At 40.2% G+C, this 22,351-nt stretch overlaps 1 protein-coding gene across 4 annotated transcripts in view; it reads right to left on the bottom strand.

Moving 5' to 3' along the window:
• LOC142379793 (CUB and sushi domain-containing protein 3-like) overlaps window positions 1-22,351 on the bottom strand; it is a 284,354-nt gene that overhangs the window by 9,168 nt on the left and 252,835 nt on the right. For all 4 annotated transcript variants that reach the window (XM_075465063.1, XM_075465065.1, XM_075465064.1 and 1 more), the window contains exons 61-65: window positions 21,464-21,637; window positions 21,142-21,215; window positions 18,335-18,446; window positions 1,808-1,987; window positions 1,418-1,483 (exon numbers count right to left, since the gene is read on the bottom strand). In XM_075465063.1, the coding sequence (XP_075321178.1) occupies window positions 1,418-1,483; window positions 1,808-1,987; window positions 18,335-18,446; window positions 21,142-21,215; window positions 21,464-21,637 (606 nt within the window). The remainder of the gene's footprint in view (window positions 1-1,417; window positions 1,484-1,807; window positions 1,988-18,334; window positions 18,447-21,141; window positions 21,216-21,463; window positions 21,638-22,351) is intronic.

Here is a 22,351-nt window from a genome sequence, read left to right as displayed (position 1 = left end):
TGACTAGAAAATGGACAATAGAATCACACACTGGGAAAGAATGAGCTGTTAGCTGTCTTGCAGTCCTATAAAATTTATCAATCTATTATCTCTTTGTCTTGATGTTGTTGCTGTCAGTTTCAAAGCATCCATGTGAGACGTTACGGTCAGTAAATGTGTGTTGCTGACTTACAGCCCTTAGCACAGCATCCTCATGGAAAATTAATGAGTGCACCTGGGTACTGAGTAAACACTGATCTGAGCCGGACACGCCGTGACTATTGGGGTGTCATTTGATGCGGGACTTAGTGCCACTAAAAAGCCAGATGTCTGCATGGCTAAGTGAGTTTTCTTTAATCAAGCTTTTTATAAAGGTCTTTACCGACTGTATTTACTGAAGCAGACCGATTCAAGTGAATCCATAAGGCAATTCTAGCAGCCCTGTAAGGTCTACTTAAACATGCAATGAAGAAACCTGCATCTAAAATCCTGTATCGCGTAATGAAAACAAACATTTAATTTTAGGCAACATTTTCTATAGAAACCATAAAAATTTTATCCACACGAAACAATTAATGCAACTTTCTGCAAACTTAAATATTTGAAGTGTCCCTAATTTGCATTACACTACTCTCTGACATCTGAGGCAAATTTAGAGCTTTGTGAATATCTACATGATCAATACTATATAAATATTAGCATTTATATGCATGCAGTGTGGCACTTTTTAGATGTAATTACCATGCTGCACTCATGATTCCTAATTAAGCAGATTTGGCTTCTTTCAGGGCCCCTCGACACTTTCTGGTAATAATCCTATTACCAATAACATTTAGCTATTCTTTTCCAGTAATCACTCACTGTTGATTACTCAAAGTTCCACATTTTGATTTGACAAAAGAGGAGTGAAAGAACAAATTATGTTTGTATTACAGCCATAAATTAAATGATACACACCAGGGTCCTATGATTTTCATTGTGCTAATTCTATTCCTTTTCAAAACTATAAAATGCTGGCACTGAGCTGAAATAGACAGTCAAATTGTGATTCTGGTAAAGGTACATACAGATTTGTTCTTCATTAAAATTTCACAAAAAATACTGACAGGGAGAGAAAGCTGCGCAACTTGAACTGATTGTAGTGTAACAGTGAAAAAGTCACCAACTTTCGTGAGTGAAATATCCACATGTTTCAGCGAGTGACGTTTCCCTGCTTCAACAAGCCTGATTCAGATCGATGCCTCACGAGCTGGTTTGTGCAAAACTAAACAATCTTTTGAAGAGATAAATTTAACCCGAGTCACATGTGTTGAGGCAGGGAAACATCTAAAACCTGCAGGACAGTGGCCCTCGAGGACTGGACTTTGAGATCCCCGGTCTAGAGGAATGGCAACTTCTGTGTCTTTTAGTTGAGCAACTTGTAAATTTGGATCGTTACCTTTCATTTTAGGGCTCGGTGTCCCTGGAACGGGTTTGACAGCTTTCTCTTGTGATTTGGATCCAACTGCGGAGAAACATTAATATACATGTCACAAAGATGTAGTGATACACAGCGAGGCTTAACAGCTAAATGATGTATCCAAAGAAACCACAGCTCATCTTTATCATGCTGCCAGTATAAACTTTCTTTGTCTTTATTTTTAGAAATAAAAGTTAACATGTCTTTAGTAACTGGTTGATGATACAGTGACACAGCAAGTTTGCAGTAAGTCCAAGTCTTACTTGCATTATTTATTTAAAACCCTCCCAAGGAACATAGGAACATTTTAACCCTTATTCCATTATCAACTTGAACATCAGCTCCTGCAGACCTCTGTCAACAGCGTACCTCTGCACACCGGCACCTTGCCAGTCCAACTGCTGTCGGAGCGGCACACGCGGTGCTCTGAACCCCCAGAGAGGAAAAAACCTGGCTGACAGGTGTACACCAGGGTGTAGCCATAGGAAGGCAGGTCTAGACCCATGATGTCAGCATTGGCTGGGCTCCGTGGCTGCTTGCAGGAGTGAGCTGGAATTAAGCAGAGGGCAAATGTGTTGGTAAACTCTGGTCTGCACATATACACATATAAAATGGAGTCTAACTCACATTCATGCAACTCATACTCTCAACCATAGGTGTAAAGACAGACAAAAATACTTTGGCATTCAGTAGAGGGTAGGAAGAGGGACCGATGGGGATACTTTTTTTATGCTGAATAATTAGTCCGTGCATTTCTTACTTCAAGATTGGACAGATAGAGTAAGCGGACACTTACTCTATCTGTTCTCTGCTTGCTTTTCTTATTTTATTGATTTTATCGTGATTTTTCCTCTTTTTTTTCCATGTGAACCTACCTGCGATAGCTTCTGGACACTTATAAATATCTGGGATTAAAGTTTTTTTAACAGAAACAGCAACATTTTTTAGAGTTCTTTATCTTCAGCGCTCCGTGTGCATGGCCTACACACAGCTGAAGCCTGATCTATAGTGTCCGGGCACCTAGCACTCAGCTAAAGCTAAATAGCCTGGAAAGGTGCTAAACATTAGGCTAACTAGCAGCAAGATGCCTCCCTTCTACACAGATGACTACTACAGCCTCCTGCAGAAGATTGCAGTACTGGAGAAAAAAATCCATCGCTTAGAAGTAAATGTGGAGGTAAATGGACTGTGTGGAAATGAAACAACCTTGCCATTGATTCAGAATAGTGGAGACGAGCAAGCTAACACACAGCTAAGGAGCACAGATAACGTGACCAAGAAAGCAGACTCTGTGCACTATAATAAATCATCAAATAATAATCCTCCCTGGAACCATCTCGGTGCAAAACCAAAAAAGTGAATCATGTCTCCTGGAAGTGGGAGGACGTATCACAGGGAGGGCACAGCGAGCTGAAATATATGAGACCGACTGGCCTTCACTTCCCACGAGACAGAGGAGCTCTTCTACCCCTGTACATGGGTAGAAACAGGACTGGACATCCGTGAATGGGAAGGTTAACAACAAACTTCCAAAACAACCGAGTGTGAAACTGCAGAATAGATTTGATCCACTATCGAAGGACTCTGGATCTCTATTGGATGACCATCCATCCCAAAGCAGCAAGGCAAGGACTGAAAACCTGTCAAAAAGTAAAAGGCCATAGGGAAGCTAAAGGCTGGGCCTGAAACTCTGATTGTGGGTGACTGATGTACAAAGGATGTGCAGGTAAGTACACTAAAGTCCTCTGCTTTCCTAGGGATATGGTCAACGATATGAAGGAGAGAATTCCTGAAATTGCAGATGAATAACCAACTGTGACTAACATCGTTCTGCATATAGGGTCAAACGATGTTTTCAAGCAACAATCTGAGGTTCTGAAACGGGACTTTATTGGATTATTAAACGCAGAGAGCTCGCTGAATGCAGCTGTATTCATCAGTGGACCTGTACCACCCGTCAGAGGAGGAGAGGAAAGATTCAGCAGGTTGTTGGCACTGAATAAATGGCTTTTATCGGCATGTGCTGACCACTCAGTGGATTTCATTAATAATTAAAAAAAAATTGGGAAATCAGGCATCTTTTTAAGGCAAATGGATTTAATTTTAACAAGACAGGGGTGAAACTGTTCACCTCCAACTTATTTTACTTCCTACGTCATCCATCTGTGCTCGGTGCCAAGACTGAGATAAACGAGGAGTTATCTCATAGAAAGGAACAAACAAAGCCCAGCAGAAACCTTGAGGAGGAACTCCATCTGCCCCCACCCGGGAAGAGCTTCGGGAAGGAGAGACATCAGAGGCAAGCAGAGGGGTCCTTATTTGCCCCCAACCCTCTCGACAGCACCAATGACCAGGACCAGGGACCAGGACCTTCCCCAGGCCCCCAAAGCCCTGACAGGTCATTGCGCTCCTCACCCTCCCTTTCTCCCTCCTCCCCTCACCTGAAATTCACTAAGCAGATGATGGAACGGGTCAACGCTGGGCTCAGATCTACCCCCCAGCCCAATCCCTTTTTGTCCCCCATAAACCCCCCACCAGAGCGGCCAAAGGTTCGCCACCGAGCCCCTCCCCTAGCAGAGCAGCCGAAGCAACGGTGCCCAGCCCCACCCCCTCCTGTCCCTCCACACCGCCATCATGTTCTGTCTGCGCAGTCTGATGTGTGATGTGTAGAGGGTCTTAGTTTTACTAGATCTCAGAGCTGCATTTGATAGAGTTGACCACAATATATTACTGAAACGACTGGAGAACTGGGCGGGTCTTTCCGGAACTGTACTAAACTGGTTCAAAACATACTTAGAGAACAGGAAGTACTTTGTGTCAATAGGTAACTTTACATCTGAGCACACAAGTCACATGTGGAGTTCCCCAAGGTTCCATCCTGGGACCTCTTCTATTTAACATCTACATGCTCCCACTGGCACAGATTATAAAAAACAACAAAATAAACTACCATAGCTATGCAGATGACACGCAGATATATATTACAATGTCACCAGGAACCCGAAGCCCTGTACAGGCTCTTGGTAAATGCATTGAGGAGATTAATGACTGGATGTGCAACAACTTTCTCCAGCTAAACAAAAACAAAACTGAGGTAATTGTCTTTGGAGCCAAAGAGAAACGATTACAGGTCACCACAGAACTTCAATCTATACACCTAGAAACTACCAACCAGGCCACAAATCTGGGTGTAGATATGGACTCAGACCTAAATTTGGAAAAACAAATTAAGGCAGTAACAAAGTCTAGGTTAAAGGATCTGATGTGTCAGCAGGACCTGGAAAAACTAGTCCATGCATTCATCTTTAGTAGGCTTGATTATTGTAACAGCATCTTTACAAGTCTACCTAAAAAGTCAGTTAGACAACTGCAGCTCATTCAGAACTCTGCTGCTCGAGTCCTCACTAAGACCAAAAAAGTGGACCACATCAGTCCAGCTCTGAGGTCTTTACACTGGCTGCCTGTCCATCAGAGGATAGACTTTAAAGTTCTGATGCTGGTCTATAAAGCTCTGAATGGTCTAGGAACAAAATACATCAGTGACCTCCTGACCCAGTATAAACCTTCCAGACCCCTCAGGTCATCTGGATCCGGTCTTTTATCAGTTCCCAGAGTCAGAACCAGACATGGACAAGCTGCATTCAGCTTCTATGCTCCACATGTCTGGAACAAAGTCCCAGAAAGCCTCAGATCAGCTGAAACACTCAGTGTATTTAAGTCCAGGTTGAAGACACACCTATTTTCAGCTGCGTTTGAATAAAGCTCAAAACTTAATCACATTTTAACTACTGATTATATCTATTGTTCTTATTTCTCTCTTTTTTGTTTAAAATTTAAATCATGCTTTTTATTTCTACTGTTTTAATGTCTCTGTAAAGCACTTTGAATCGCCTTGTGGTTGAATTGTGCTATACAAAAAAACTTGCCTTGCCTTCTCTTGCCTTGCCTACTGTAATTTCTTACAGTAAGGCTTTCCAAGTAATTCCCTGAAAAGCCTCCAGCTGATCCAAAATGCTGCATTGAGAATTCTGATGAGAATTAACCAAGGAGATCATATTTCTCCAAATTTTGGCTTTGCTCCTTGTCAAATCCAAAAGAGAATTCAAAATTCTTCTCCTCACATTTAAAGCTTTAAGCACATTTAAATTAGCCTGGGCGAAAGCCGACTGTTGTCAAACAGTCTGGGAAAACCCAAGAGGAATCCGTTTCCATGGAGGGCGGGACCTTACCCAGCAACTTAAATTCATTGGAGTAACGGAGTTCCCTTAACCAATCAGTAATGTTTAGAAATGACGTTGGTTATGCGCCGAGGTTCATGCTTGCTCGCGAATCACGCTTCCCACATCCGCTTTCATTATACCGGTACCATTTGATAAATCAAACTTTTCCCAAAGCCAGTTGGAAGGAGAGCTACGACATCCTTGCCACTAACAAAATTGACGAGGCATTCCTCTTGCTCTTGTTTTAATTGTGTAATGCTCTCCAGAGTTGAGACAACTTCATGGATAACTTCTAGCGTTCTTCCGTCGCCATGTTTATTTCCGCTGCGGTTGAACTACAATTATATGGACTACAATGGACTCCGCGCGTGAGTTCTGCGTCACCACTCGCAACTGTTTGCTGATTGGCAAAACACTGAGCGAACCGAGGTAGGGGGATTTGGCCAGACTATGTGCGGAGCCAAAATCTTTGGGCGGAAGTACGTAGGATGGCGTCGCCAGGCAACATTTAAATGACCAAGCTTCATAGTTTCTTAAAGATCTTATAGTTCTGTATCTTTGCTCTCAGATTACAGGCTTACTCGTGGTTCACACAGTTTCCAAAAGTAACGTGGGAGGATGAGCCTTCAGTTAGTGGGACCCTGAATCATCCTTTAGCTGTATAGGCCTAGACTGCTGGAGGACCTCCCATACTAAACTGAGCACACAGGTTTTGAGTGTTATTAATGTAACTCAGAGATGAGAAAAGTCACAGAGATGTTTGCATAACTGTGGCAAAGTGAGATACAAAAACAAAAATAGTGATGACAGAGCTAGTAAATCTGTGGATCACAGCAAAATAGCTCAAATCATGGTGCCCGACGCTTGCAGGGAGAGCACTTGAATGGTGAAATGGTAAGCATCTATTCTTATACAGGATAGTGCCTATTTAAAATCTTGTCTAGGTTACGAAACAATTTAAACATTTCTCATACCATTCACTAGGACACTTGTGTGTGTGTGTGTGTGTGTGTGTGTATATGTATATATATATATATATATATATATATATATATATATATATATATATATATATATACAGTGCATCCAGAAATGATTCATAGTGCTTCACGTTTTCCACATTTTGTTATGTTGCAGCCTTATTCCAAAATTTTGCAATTCTTTGCTCAATACTTTATCGAAGCACCTTTGGAAGCAATTACAGCCTCAGTTATTTTTGAATATGATGCTACAAGCTTGGCACACCTGTTTTTTGGGCAGTTTCCCCCCATTATTCTTTGTAGAACCTCTTGAGCTCCATCAGGTTGGATAGGGAGCGTTGGTGCACAGCCATTTTCAGATCTCTCCAGAGATCTTCAATCAGGTTCTGATCAATCAAGTGTGGGCTCTGGCTGGGCCACTCAATGACATTCATAGAGTTGTTCTGCAGCCACTGCTTTGTTGTCTTGGCTGTGTGCTTAGGGTCGTTGTCCTGTTGGAAGATGAACCTTCTCCTAATTCAGGGAAAAGGGTTTAATCTTTTTCTCATCAAAACAGAGAATTTTGTTTCTCTTTCAGGTTCTTTTTGGCAAACTCCAGGCAGGCTGTCATGTGCCTTTAACTCAGGAGTGGTTTCCGTCTGGCCAGGGCCGCTGACAGGTTTGGCTGGGCCCGGGACAAAATTCTCTGAATGCTGCCCCCCCCCCCCCCCCCCCCAAACCCACCCACACACACCCACCTCTACTTTCCCAGTCTCTCATTTATTGCGGATAAACCAAAAGGATTATTTACCACTTTGCCTGGATATGGATAAGGACTGAGTGGAGTTATGGCTTTCAAAATCCTACCACAATAAAACTCACGCTATTTTATTCATTTAGAGCTCATAAACTGCACATTTCATCAACCATTTTTCACTTGACCAAGGGAATCATGTTAAAGGCGGGGTAGGGGATCTTTTTCTGGAACATTTTTTTACATATTGCTTGAAATACTCGTCACACCCCCATTGCAACCAATTAATTAAAAGTTTTGACATTAATATGAAAAGTTTTAGTGGCCTCTAGAACGTACAATCTAGGAAAAACAGTATCCAATCATTGTGAACGGTCCGTTCACAATGATTGGATTCTGATGCCGTCTATCAAACTGCAATCTGCTCCTCCCTCCCCCTCCTTCTCCCTGTGCGCGTACCCTGCTCCGTGAACGAATTACGCGTCCAGAAGCTTGGCAGGAAGCTAAACTAGAGCCAGCTTGGCTAGCACCTAGCATTATTAAACGTATAGTTATCATATACTAAATACTAAATACGGCAACGATCGATGCTTGCTGTCAGAACAGCGCTCGTACACCTTCGTGCTCGTGCACGTTCATGTACTCTAGAGGCGTGCCTTCGGGGGGAAAGTGAAGAAAAGGGTTGGGACTTTTTACCTGTGTATTTTCAAAATGCAGCTTCGCTGGACTCAAAATCCAGGATCTCCTACCCTACCTTTAAGGGTACTTTTATTTATCGCCAGACCCGCGTGTATGTCTGCTGAACTTTCTGAGAATGTTTGGGGAACAAGGCGGAGCCCATTCATCTGGCGGGTGTCAAGTTAAATCAGTCTAAACGAAAGTTACAGGCTACCCCATGTAGCGTTCTCGGGGGCAATTATATATATCAAATATCAGGATTTATCTTAAACCTCGAATTAAGGGCACCACCTACCTATAATTTACTTTAAGTGACAGTCAGGTAGGAAAACTGTTGAAATATTACGATCCTGGTATGTTAAATTAATAATCAGTTAATAATCAATTAATAATCAGTCTCATATCTCGCTACTTTCGTGAAGTTCTCGTTTGGTTGGACAGACATTACGTAAAGAAAGCATACGACACAATCTGTGATTATAACATATATATAGATATATGAACTATTTATTAAAATGATATGACCAAAACATGAACCTTTAAAACAAACAGGAGATGCATTGAATATGGGTGATTATATAAAACACTTAGTGAATGGAAAATAAAATATGGGGAATGGGGAGATACTGGATGTATTCAAATAGTTTAGGTTGGCTGACTATTTGACGCTAAATACTGACATTTCGGATTAATGTATCATTCTGTGAAAGCCTCGAGACATCCATCAAACCCACTTTAAGGTGAAAACGGGTCGGTCTTACTGTGCTGAAGTTCTGCTTAGTCAGCTCGGAACACGGCAGCGGCCACGCGGGGTCCGAGGGGATTTCTCTTCCGCTCTCTGGGCCTTCCTGGTTGTGGTGGCTGACTTTAGCGGACTTCTCAGTTGCTTCTTTCACTGGGAAACGGGAACGATGGTGCCGAGGGCTGTGGTTAGATGATCGAATCTTCTGAGTGTCAGTGGGTCCGTTGCTTCTCTGATGAAGTGAACTTAAGTTCACAGAAGATTAATAAAAGGTTGCTTGGAGTTGGTTTTCTTGGTAGGAAAACTTCATCCTGTTCTTATCTTTGTTCGGGTCTTTCTTTCTCGTCTCCGGGGTCTCACTGGGTTCTGGAGGGCTTCCTCCGGTCGTCCTCTGCATCGCTCATCCTCACGTCCTTCCGCTCTCTCCTGAGATTATGGGAAAACTCCCAAACTCTGGTGAGCTCTTCTCTTCTGCTCAAACCATCTCCAAATCTCTCTGAGCAACTGTTCTCTGCTCAAATCTCCTTCTGAAACTCTGGGTTGGAACTCTTCTGGAACAAAAACTAGAAGCAAGAGGGATGTGTTTTTCGCGGGCTCCGGGTTTTGACTCTCGGAGGCGGGGCGTGACGTAAGCTTACACTACTCTTTCAGCCAATGATATGCCTGAACTGTGTAAGATGATCTGTTTTGCGTGGGGATTTCTGGATGAGACAAAGAAACTCTTATTTCTCCATTACTCTGTCTCATAGAACATTTGTCTCGGTGATTCTGAAAACACCACATTTTGTTAAGATATGCATATTAAAGATATAACATAGACTTGCAATATAAAGACATCAAAATAACACACAACGTAATTGATGATTATGACTTTCAAAATTCAGATGAATATCTATGAAATCGTGACATATGAATAGTGAACCACACAATGTTAATTTTATGTGTTAACAATGGGGATACCAAACAAATACCAAATAGATACCGAAGGGACATCGTTAAAAGTTAAAAGTTGCATATATCTTGTCCATTTTACTGAGTCCTCTGGGATTTAAATGTTCAACTAATCAACACTGCAGACCACTAGGGGGCAATGTGGTTCCATCAGGCAGGTTGGGCATTTTCCACCAAAATCAGTTCTTTGTCAATATTTAAGCCAGAATCGTACAAATTGTCTCTATATGCGTCTTGTGATCAAGCTGGAAACCTGAAAGAAATTGTATACGGTTATCAAACACATTTAATATAGTTTTAAGATTCGACTAAAAGTGAGTCTTAGTGAAGTCTTCTCAGTTCGTGGGTAGCCATCTGGTCTCTTTCTCTGGTGGGAGAGGGCGTTAAAATGCCAACCGCGATTTATGGTGAAGATAAGATATTGAGGTCTCCAACATTTCCAACAGAAAGGTTCTTTGTTCATTCGAGTTTATCCCAATTTATGGAGAGCGTCTGTTGCGAGTTCGACTCCCCAAAAACTCTCAAAAGGGTAGAAGGTTAACGTAAATTAGGCAGTTTCTGTCTCTTTTTCCTTTGTGGAAAGAAAATGAAGATCTGGTTTATATCCACATACGTAAACATCCCCCACAGGAATGTTGGTTTTGTCAAAGTTTGAAAAACTCTTAATCCACACGGCACTGTGACTGCTACACCCAAAACGTCACGTTTATAACCCATTCGTTACATTCAACTCTATCTAAATGGCAATTTCACACGTTGCCATGTCTATACTGGCTTATTTTAAACAAAATAAGGTTAAACCAGAGCCGCGTTACACTGGCTGTCATTCAGCTGACCGGGGATGATCCTCAAATCAATTCAGCCTGATTGGCGTGCGTGCCTGAAACATTTGGACATATTTGCGGACTAATGCACTTTTTTTTTTGCCCCCCCCCCGTTTGTCCCCCCCCTATCGGCGGCCCTGCGTCTGGCCACTCTACCATACAGTCCTGATTAGTGATGTGTTCCAGAAATGGTTGTCCTTCTGGAGGGTTCTCCTCTCTCCATGGAGAAATGCTGGAGCTCTTTCAGTGTGACCATTGGGTTCTCGATCACCTCCCTGACTGATCGCACAGGTTGGCTGTGCGGCCAGTTCTGGCGGTTTCCAAAAGTTTTCCAAACTTGTACCTTTCCCCAGATCTGTGACTCGATATAATCCTTTTTTAAAATAAATTTGCAAAAATTTCAAACAAACTGTTTTGACTTTTTCATGATGTAGAATAGAATAGAAACGTTACTGTCATTGTATAAAATTTGAGGAAATTGGAAATGCTGCTCCTCTTGGTGGACAACAACATTCCACATAAATGCTAAAAATTATAGAAAACACTCCTTAATGCAAATCAATTCTGCAACCAGCAGCAGTAAAGCGCAAAAAGAGAATAAAAAGATAACATTGCATGAATTCAAGAAGTTATTGAATTTTTAGTGCAATGATGGCCTGAGGGAAGAAACTGTTTCGATATCTGGAGGTGTGAGTCTTGATGGCGTCTGCCTGAGGGCAGCAGCTGAAACAGTTTATGTCCAGAGTGTGTGAAGTCTTGTGAGATGGTGATGGTCCTTTTGAAGGTAGTGAGCAGTGGTTATGCCATGAAGTGAGGGAAGTGAGCAGTCGATGACTTTCTCAGCAGTACGAATGATCCGCTGAAGAAATTTCTTATCTGCAGCTGTGCTGCCTGCATACCAAACTGTAATGTTGTATGTTAAGATATTTTCAATGGCTGAGCGGTAGAAGGTCCTAAGCAGCTTCTCTTCCAGGTTGTTCCTCCTCAGCAGCCTGACTTTTTCCCTAAAAGCATACATTAATCAACATGTTGCAGACCTTCTGGTTGAGAGACCACTCTAACAGCTGAACCACAGCTGACAATAGTGCTTTTTCAATGCACAAGTTTATAGGGGTTCAAATCCCAGAGCACAGTGGCATAGAGGGCCCACAAGGCTTGGAGGGGAAAAAAGAACTTTAAGTGGTAAAACGTACTTAAATTGGTGTGCATGTCTTTGAGGAATGGAAAGTGCAGAGATTGTTGAGAGGGAAAAAAAAAAGTCCTACTGTTGCATTGATGTCAGCTCACATGTCTTCAAAAGTCTGGCTTAAGTGGCTATTCACTAGCCTGGGCGAAAGCCGATTGTTGACTCTGTCAAACAGTCTGGAAAAACCCAAGAGGAATCCGTTTCCATGGAGGGTGGGACCTTACCCAGCAACTTAAATTCATTGGAGTAACGGAGTTCCCTTAACCAATCATAATGTTTAGAAATGACGTTGGTTATGCGCCGAGGTTCATGCTTGCTCGCGAATCACGCTTCCCACATCCGCTTTCATTATACCGGTACCATTTGATAAATCAAACTTTTCCCAAAGCCAGTTGGAAGGAGAGCTACGACATCCTTGCCACTAACAAAATTGACGAGGCATTCCTCTTGCTCTTGTTTTAATTGTGTAATGCTCTCTAGAGTTGAGACAACTTCATGGATAGCTTCTAGCGTTCTTCCGTCGCCATGTTTATTTCCGCTGCGGTTGAACTACAATTATATGGACTACAATGGACTCCGCGCGTGAGTTCTGCGTCACCACTCGCAACTGTTTGCTGATTGGCAAAACACTGAGCGAACCGAGGTAGGGTGGTTGGGCCAGACTATGTGCGGAGCCAAAATCTTTAGGCGGAAGTACGTAGGATGGCGTCGACAGGCTAGCTATTCACATCCCAAACATTCTTTTAGTAACAATGTGAGAAAAGTGGAGCTCAAAGACAGGAAACACCAAAAAAGACAAAAGGCAGAGAAATTACATCTGACAAAAAGAACACCCAAGTTAGCTTGATATTCTAAAGCTGCAGGAGGTAGCCCTGATGTGAACATAAAAAAAAAAATCTTGCAGCAGCAGTAGAAAAGACTACAAGTAAAACAGCAAAATCAGCACCTTCAACAAGTTTGCACCCAGCAAAGTCTTGGGAAGAAGGTTAACTAGCTTGACAACCATAAAATTTGACAAATAATGATAAACCCCAAACTAGGGATCATCCACAGTTACAAATATGACTAAGTTTTTAAGTCAAAATGAGCTAATACCAAGCTAATATGGTAATGATCTGACTTGTGATTATAATAGTAATTATCATAATGATCAACATTGTTTGATTTTAAGTGATTAGTTCAAACATAGTCCATGCAATAGTCCATGAATTTCAAAATGAATGAATTCCATTCAAGTTTGTTTCACACTTTGTTTCATATGCCTAATAGGTTATATCAGGTCCATATCTTTAATCATCTGAGCTGATTGACTGTTAAGACTGTTTTATGCATATAACAAGAGAAACAGTGACATTTTGACACCTTTACACTATTATGTTTGGAGTGTAAGTTATTTTATATTCAATAGACTTAAAGCCACATGTTTTGTTGAAAGCAGTGGAATGTCACACAGTAGAGACATGTGCTCTAAAGTCATCTAGCCATATTTATTATTGTTATTCATATTTTTATTTTTTTTATCTCATATCTATATTGCCCTTGGTATGCATATATAATAATTATTTTCAATAATAAGATTATAATGACTCAGTTTCTATATTATATACATTTTTCAGTGAAGTCTTACAATTATCTGACTGGTATTTGGAGCAGCAACATTGTTGTTGTGTTTGTTGATGCATTGTGGAATGCAAATAAAGTGTAAATAATGGTTGAGCTGGTTGGATAGAAAAAGTTGATCTGAGTAGGAGTCCAAGGCACCTTAATGTCTTGGCTGTAAAAAAAAAAAAGCCACGGGCTCTAACAAAGCATTGAATTCAAGGTCTGATTTAAAACATTTTTATTTTATTTATTTTTTTTATAAATGGGGGTTTACTTTTTCCAATTTTAATTGATCAGCAATTTTGAAAAGCATATTTGGTAAAAAAAAAAAAAAAAAATCAAACAGGAAACCAGTACTTTCCCAATTGGCAGAACAGAAAAGTTTGTAAGTTTGGAGCTGAATCAGAATCTAGGCAGAATCTCTGTTACTGTTGATTTTTATAAACCATATCAAATTCCTAAGTTTTTTTTCATATGGCTTGAATCTAGTTCAATGTGTCACATCAATAAGCACCAAAATGTGTGCAAATCACCCAACCACCAAAAACACTTCTGGGTTGAACATTCGGGCTCTAAGCCATCAACAATAATGTGAAAATAGCTAAATGATTGTGAAGCTTGTGAGTGAAAGAAAGCGCTGCCAGCTGTCAGACAGGCGAGAGCTGCAAGTGAGTCACAGTATCAAATTGGCCCTTCATGGCATCTTAATGACATCAGTGGCAATAGTATGTGGAGAGGAATGCCAGGATCAAACTCAATTTCTAAAAACTTTAAAGAATTGACTTCAGAAAAATTCCTCATGTTGGATATTACTTTCTCTGATGCTTGAGCTGGCAGTATTTTTTACGTGAGTATATCTGCAGACAGAAGGTCTATGCTTTAAGATGTATAAAAAGTGATTCCAGCCTAGAGTTTAAATCTGGCACTATACTTCTCTAATCTCATACTCAGTTACAAAAGGATTTCAAAATTGGGTATACATGACAAGCTCAAGGGGAGAAGGATAACTGTGTATGCTATCCAGATCTTTTTCAATTAGTTGATATGAGATTAAGAAACACAAGATTTGTTCAAAGTTTATAAAATGTGTGTGTATACATATATTATATAAGTCTGTAATCAGGAGACCTTTATGAATAAACAGATTAAAGAGAAAAGTTAATTCCTCAAACCTGTTAAAATAACACGGTCATCACATTCTCAGACTACATAATTTGTAGTGTTTGTGGACCGTGAATACTAAAGACTCTTTTGAGGCCAAAGGATTGTTTTATCAAAGACATGTCATGTTCCATATCAACTTCTATTGAGGGTGTCGTGTTTGTTCACACTTCAAACAGCTTAATGGGCTTTGCTTTTGAGATTATGTAAGGCCTTAGAGGACTCATTTTCTTTTGTCTCAACAACATGCAATGCTTTTAGTTTAAAGTTTTGCATGTCTGATGGATAACGAGTGCATTAATTAAGCAAACAGACCAACAGACAAAGTCAGACAGAAAGCCCTGCTGGTGTGTGATGGTTTTGGGTATTTTTTAAAGGTAACTTTTTTTTTTGTCACAAATAATGAACAAATCTACAAATTCTCAAAAGTGCAGAGCTGCTTGTGAGCTTGATATTATTGTTGGTTTGTAGTTAAGGTGCACTCGGATCCAAATATTTTACCATTGATGATTTGAAACCCTGTTCTAGTTCTAGTTGAATTGATGATCTGGCAGTAACACACATTTCTTGAAAGAAATTTGGGGTGCATCCATGTGCAAAAATATGAATCTGCTGAAAGTATAACAATGAATTCCATTTGTCGACTATTGTCGCCAGACGTGTTTTTCCATCAGAGTGAGAAATTCACGTAATTACAATCTCTCCCGAGAGTCCCACATGCACAGAACGGTAACGTACACAGAAATGGCGGCGTCCAACACATAAGCTACGCGTACCAAAACTTCTCAAGTTTGGGAGCATTTTAGCCTGGATACTGCGAATAAAAAGATTACTTGCAAGGTTTGCAAAGCAGACCTTGCGTATGACGGCAGCACCTCGCTGATGCATGAACATTTAAAGAGAAAGCACGTCGGCCAGTTGAATGAAACGGAGTCTGACTCGCCTCGGTAAGATTCAAGTAAGATTCAAGCCAATACGTTTTGTTTTTGATGTACATTGTACATTTTATAAGCTTTTTTTTCTCTTTAAAAGAGAGCTTTAACGTTATGCCTGACTGTGACTGACAAACTTATTTTATTTGATTGTAATTAATTATTTATTTTTTATAAAACACATTTGCCTGTCCTTAAAAAAATGGACAGAGGTTTATTTATTTATGGATTTATGTCTATACTGACCGAGCACTGTGCCCAATTGGTGGTAAAGTTGAATAAAAGATGCATTTTTCATTGAAGTACCCATCTTTCTTGTGTTTATTATCATTTGCCACATAATTAAAGCAACTTCATGCTAAATTTAAGAAAAAAAAAGAATAATTATCCGATTAGTCGACTTATCGTTTCAATAGTCGGTGACTAGTCGACTATTAAAATAGTCGTTAGTTCCAGCCCTAATTACCACTTTGTCCTTAATGCAGACAACCCACAGAGTCTCTATGCCTCTGTATGTGTGAAAAAGAAAAAAATAAACATTTCCATTACATTTTAAAAATCTCCTTACAGTGTATACTGTAAACCCAGGTTACAACATGTTTCACGTGTAGTAAAATTACTACAAAAACACAACAAAGAATGCGTACTGTGGTGAAAAAAAAAACGATTTGCATGAAACAAGAACGAAAAATTACACCTGAAATGTGTGCAGGTCTAATCCACAGCGGAAATGATAGAATGAGATTTTCTGATGCTACATGAAGTTTGACCAATAATTAAATCCAACATTTCACTTTTTCCATTAGCACTAAAAGGCAACAACAACTCCTGTCACCCTTTTCTACCTTCCTGTAAATATATCTAATAAAAGACCGGACAATTACAAGTATCTCTGGTACATCATAACACCAGAAAAAAATGCATTCGACGGCAATTCTTTTAACCTTTCAAATAATGATGGTGGGTGTATCTGCAGCTTTCACAAGAACATCTGCGTGCGGTAGCAAGCCGGCTGATTCTGAGTTCATTTTAAAATGGTTTGGGTAAAAGGGGGAATGTGAAAGATGTATTTATATATTTTAATTCCAGTAGGAAAAAAAAGAAGGAAAATCAAAACATTTTTCAGGCCACTACATTTGATAGAGCGAGGCCAGCAAAATAATATATATGGAGTATCATTGAAATTTTCAGTCATAAACTTGGTGTTGCATTTAATCTTTGCCTAAGTCTACGATGACTTTTTGTTTATAAATTTCTTGTCTTTGTCATCTTCTTTTAATCTAATTACACATCCAATGGAGCTATGATCTTAACTATGATATTTAAACACATAGCAGGTTCAAGATTAAGAATTCATTTTAATAAGGAGCATAAAAAACTACCAGGGCTTCAGTGCCCTGGCTAGCTTTGTCTATTTTGAGTGTCATGTAACACCACTGTAAATGGCCGGCACGAAACCGTGACGTCAACAACGCACGAGCCATCGCGGCAACCATGCTAGAGTCTTAAAGAATGCAGGAGATAGCAAGCACTGTAAAAATGATACTTAGAAAAACCCTTGAGTTTTCTTTACAACATCTTGAGAATAGCATTTGAGGCTCTTTATTGTGTTAATACTGCATGTATTTGTACTTATCCACAATATATGAGTGTGAGAGGAAAGCAGACTACAGGTCAACAGAAAAAAAACTCTCACCAGCACACACGCAGCCACAAATGCTCCACGTGAAAGCAGCTCTAGATGGTCAGAAGACATGACTGAGAAGTTTTACATGCGCTGCTCCCCCAACAGTTTAATCATCCTTTTCGTAAATTACATGTGCTTAAATTCAATAGCGAGTATGGACCTTATTTTTTCCTAAACTTTTGGGGCACCAGTGGCCTTAATCTAAAAGTGGCTGGACAGGAAAACAAGCAGAAAGTAAGTAGAGGATGATATGCAGCAAAAAGCCACATGTCAGGACTCAGTTGAACTCATGAGCTCACCACATTTACTTTAATGCTTTGAGAGAGGGAGACTAAATATTAGAACCACATTGGAAGGAAACATAATTCAATTCACCAGCATCACAAACTGCAGCCTCTAAAATTAACTTCAAGTTGAATCTAGAACAGTCTAGAACAGTTATTGCACGTTTTAGCTCTTATTAAAGCAGGATTGAGAACAGCGATATTATACCAAACTGCATTAGCTCCACTTAGGTCTCCCAATAAACTGCCTTCCTAAGAAACTGTTGGCCAGGTTTATGTTCTATAAAAAAAAAATTAAAAAAAAGAACAAGTGCATATTCAAGGACTCACAATCTCTCTGAAACTTCCTATTCTTCCCTTGCAACAAACACACAGCCACACACATAAATATATGGCACAGAGAACATGTGGAAGAGAATAAAGTGTGGGAATTACAATCTGTCCGCTTCCTCAGCATAAATGCCTCCAAGATTTAAGTAGGTAGCACATCTTTTCGCAGTTATGAAATCAAGATAAGAAAGTTTAATTGAAATCCTCTTGTCCTTAAACAGCTCAGTGGTTTACAATGCAAATGCCTAGTAAAATGCAGTCTTTGGTAGGATTTCAGATGGTAAAACAGAAAGACTAATCATTGTCAACAATTCTCTCTCAGAATGATGAAAGGTTGATTGAGGTACAAGAAGCAAACTACTGAAAGGTCAGAGGTTATGACAGGATTGAGCGAATTAGAGTATTTGGCATTGATAGAGGCAGAGTGAGAGTGGGAAGTGTTTGTTTGAGAACAAGCATAAAGAAAGTGTCTGGACAGCCAGCAATCTGGATAAACAGTGACAAAAAGCCTGAAGGGTTAGTGGAGAAACAAAGACAGGGATAGTGATCTGAAGGAACAGCGAGAGTGTAAGAAACAAGCACTCACGAATGCAGGCAGGCTGGATGCCAGTCCAGGTTAGATCTGGCAAACACAACCTTGTAGTGGAGCCTTGGAGTAGATGTCCCTGTTGGCACTGGAAGTCCACTCTGCTGCCCACCTGGACAATAACAGAAAGCACACAAAGTGGAGGCAGTCAATACACTGATGCAAATGCCAATAGGCTCCCAGCATCAAATCTAAAGAGCTTTGAAGAAATACTGCACACTAAAGGGTTCTTTTCTCCTTTTCAAATGATTATCCATAGTGTGTGGAGGCAGATGGGGACTATTCCTGAAGGCGATGACTCATAGTTGTGTTTCTGACTGAGGCAAAAGGGTTAAAAAGTAAAATAAATTACTCTCAGGTAAAAAAAAACAAAAAACATGAAGCTAAGTGCTTTATGTTATCTTAATAAATTAGTTTATTTTTTTAGCTTCTACCACAGTGAACTCCTTAAAGGGACACTCCACCCATTTGCATTAGGCTTTGCATTGTTAGAAACCCAGTCATACTTTTGAATGGTCATGCAACACTCATTTCCCCCTGAGACGGGAGAAATCCGTATTCACCTCTTTACACTTCCTCCTACAATGACGCAAAATGACGATTTTTGCGTCATTGTAGGAGGAAGTGTTAGAGGGTGGATTTCTGTTGAGACTACAAGCCTAGTTCCCACCCTTCAACACCGCCCATAGGGGGTTGGACCTAATGCGCTAACAGACCTATCACAGATCAGTGCCAGTGCTTTAGACTGGCAGAGAGCTGCAGCTAACATATATATATCTATATCTATATAGATATAGGTATATATAATTGTCATGAGATCCACACTCCTTACCAGTTGGTGGTGGTAATGCTGCTTTAAGTTGTTTGCCAACCGCCAATAAAAAAAACGAAATAGAGAGAGACAGAGCTGCAGCTAACACGGAGAACTGGAGAAGATATGGCTCGAGCTGGGGCGAATTGGTGGCGTCCTGGAGACCTACTTTAGAATACCTAAAGTCAACTGGAAACGACAGCCAAAGCCTACAGGGCCAAATGGACGTCTTTCTGTAAAGTAAGTTTGTTTTCTTTGTTACTATGTCAAGGAGTACTCTTGCTAACACGCTAACGTGGCATGTTCATTGCACAAATAGCTTGCAGTTATGCAAGCTACTGTGGCACGCTAGGCTCAAATGCCATCACTCACTTTGTGATCAATGTTTTGTCTAGACAATTTCGTCTAACAGCCTACCGGCACTTTCTTGAGTGGGTCCTGCAAGGAGAGAGATTGGGCAGAGGGCATCTGTCGTGCAGGCTATCCGCCAGAACTACCCAGCTCCAGACGGCCAGTACTGCGGGCACCTCAGGAGAAGCTATAGTTTCCTTGTTTTATATTCATTCAACAGTTGTATTGTTTGTATAGTTATTTAATTAAATGGTTAAAATGTACGTTGTTGTGGTTCTTTCTTAGTAATGTTGCTCCAAGTGTATTCGAGTTATTGAACGACCAACATTTCAGAACGGGAACTACCTAGCTACTGTTACCTCAGATGACAAAACGACAGAATTGTGATCATAGCCTACCTATAATTACTATAAATTATGAAGCATTACAAGTATACATTGCATTATAAGTTTGTTGCAAATCAGTTACCTCCTTCCAAGTTTATGATGCTATTCTAAACTTTGTTGAAGGCAGACAGGAGAGAAGGAATGACATTTTGTTTTTTAATTCACAAAATAAGAATTGTCATGAACATAAAGACACACAAACAAAACTATCCACACTATAAAAAAAGAGGTATTGACCCTGTGATTGAGTATACAGTAAGGTGCTCGATGGAAGTGCAAACAGGTAAGGCAGTGACATGATTTCCAGGTAGCGTAGAGTCGGGTGGAGCTCGTACACTCTCGGGGGAGTGGCCTGCGGATCTTGAGCATTGCAATGCATTATGGGGATTGTTGTCTTTAATCCACAAGCACAAAAAAGTCATTTTCTGCCTTTTCTTGGTCAAGAAGGCACCAAATTAGAAATTTATGCTACTATTCTACTACATATATGGCCCACTTTCAATACATATTCATGTCTCCACTGGTGGAATGTTCCTTTAAAGACAGCATTGATAAGATTTGTATCATTTGATGGTGTCAAGATGTTGGTAAAGTTGTTCAGAGACCAAAATAAGCCTCATCTACTTTCATTGGGACACATTTCATATCGGAGATTCTGCTGAATGCTGCAAACAAAAGGTGTGCTTTTAACTGGTTTTCTTCCTTGTAATCACATAAGAATACGTATGCCCTTCACTGAAACATCCTTGGAAAACATGCAACATTGTCAAAAGGAGAAAATGTTCATTTTACTTTGAAATCCATTAGCAACTGCCCATTTTAAGGAGGGTATTTACAGTAAATACAGCAGAGCTATGAGCTTACATACTCATCCACCCCCTGCCTTTCAGACAAAAGCCTGGGAACCTTGAATATCATATATTCAGCTGGCTGAGTACACATCAATCTATATCTACTTTACTACTCTACTGTATTTTAATGCACATAGAGTATCTGTTAAATACACAGGGAAATCTGTTGGAATCCTATCCATTTTTTTATACATGGCCTGTAATGTTACTCAAATTATGCTGCTAACAAACTATACTATACATGGATAACATTATAAAAGATTTAAAACATTTCTAAAACAAAGCTCGGTTTAATCTTTCTGAATGAGAAACACCTTTTAAAAAAGAACACTCATTCCAGTAATGAGAAACAACCTGGAATTCAGAGACTAGCTAAGGAATGCTTTGACATGTAGAGGGTCTTTTTACCTTAAAACCTGTAGTGTAATTCATGAAGCCATGCTCAGGTGTCCCTGGATTTTCACATGTGGTTCTTGTAGGCTCTGGAACAAGAAATTATTGTGGCAAAAAGGAAATGCAGCAGACCAAATATGAGAATATGACAGAGTGAAAATAAATGATAATGAAAAAGCCATTTCCCTTTGGAGTACCATGCACCAGCAGACAGGAAGCCTATTTTCCTTATTAACTAAAAAAAATAATTTATACAATAAAAAATTCCTCCAGGGAACAAAAGTCATGCCTAGTTCATCTGTGGACGAGCTGAATTAGCACACAGAGCAAAAAATACCTATACATCGAGGCTGAGATCCACTCCAGGTGCCGTCCTCCTGGCACATGCGTGTTGCTGATCCCACCAGCACGTTGGGGCTGCTGCAGCTAAATGTCACCTCAGACTTGAAGATGAAGCTACGTCCTTCTCGCCGTCCTTTGGGAGGCACTCCAGGGTCTCCACAGAACTTGGCTGCAGAGGCAAAGTCCAGTGATACTGTTTAGATGGGATCATTAAGGCCAACAAATCCAACACAGATGTTTCTGTAAACATAAACACCACATCTGAATTCTATCAATTTATATTACCACTGCTGCCCTATTGATATGCTATTTTTTTGTTAAAAACTCAAAATTGTCTTTTTTAGCTCGTTACCCATAAGCAGGCAGTAGATCGCTGACTGAATGCAGAGTATCTAATTCAGGATATCATAGGCTGTGTGGGCTTCTGCTGTACCCATGAGTGATCAGACAGAGGTGCTAACAATGGCTTCAATGATCACTCAAAGCTTTGCAGTCCTCGATAAACTTTTTTTACTGTATCCGATTTATTTGATCATAACAACGACTGTCTTTCTACATGATTTGGACAGTCTTCAAAGACTGAATTTTTCAAAGTGCACTGACATTACCCTTGCTGTAAAAAAGGCCTCTGCCTGTTTTTTATTACATGGGCAGATACATTGACATCCTTGTGTCTAGATGAATTGCTCCTTCTAATAATTTTGTTTCCAACAATCAACCTTGCTGATGAGTGGTTATAGTAGACATGGGAATATTCATCTTAGCAACTAAGAGTGAGTCAGGGAGGTAATGGCTCTCAATTCGAGATCAAAATAATTAGCAAGTATAACATTGATTTCTCTGACAGGGCCTTTAGGTTAACTCAACTGGAACCATTTGCTAC

Source organism: Odontesthes bonariensis, chromosome 5 (genome assembly GCF_027942865.1).
Source record: "Odontesthes bonariensis isolate fOdoBon6 chromosome 5, fOdoBon6.hap1, whole genome shotgun sequence".
Lineage (NCBI taxonomy): Eukaryota > Metazoa > Chordata > Actinopteri > Atheriniformes > Atherinopsidae > Odontesthes > Odontesthes bonariensis.
This window is presented reverse-complemented; position numbering and strand designations above follow the sequence as displayed.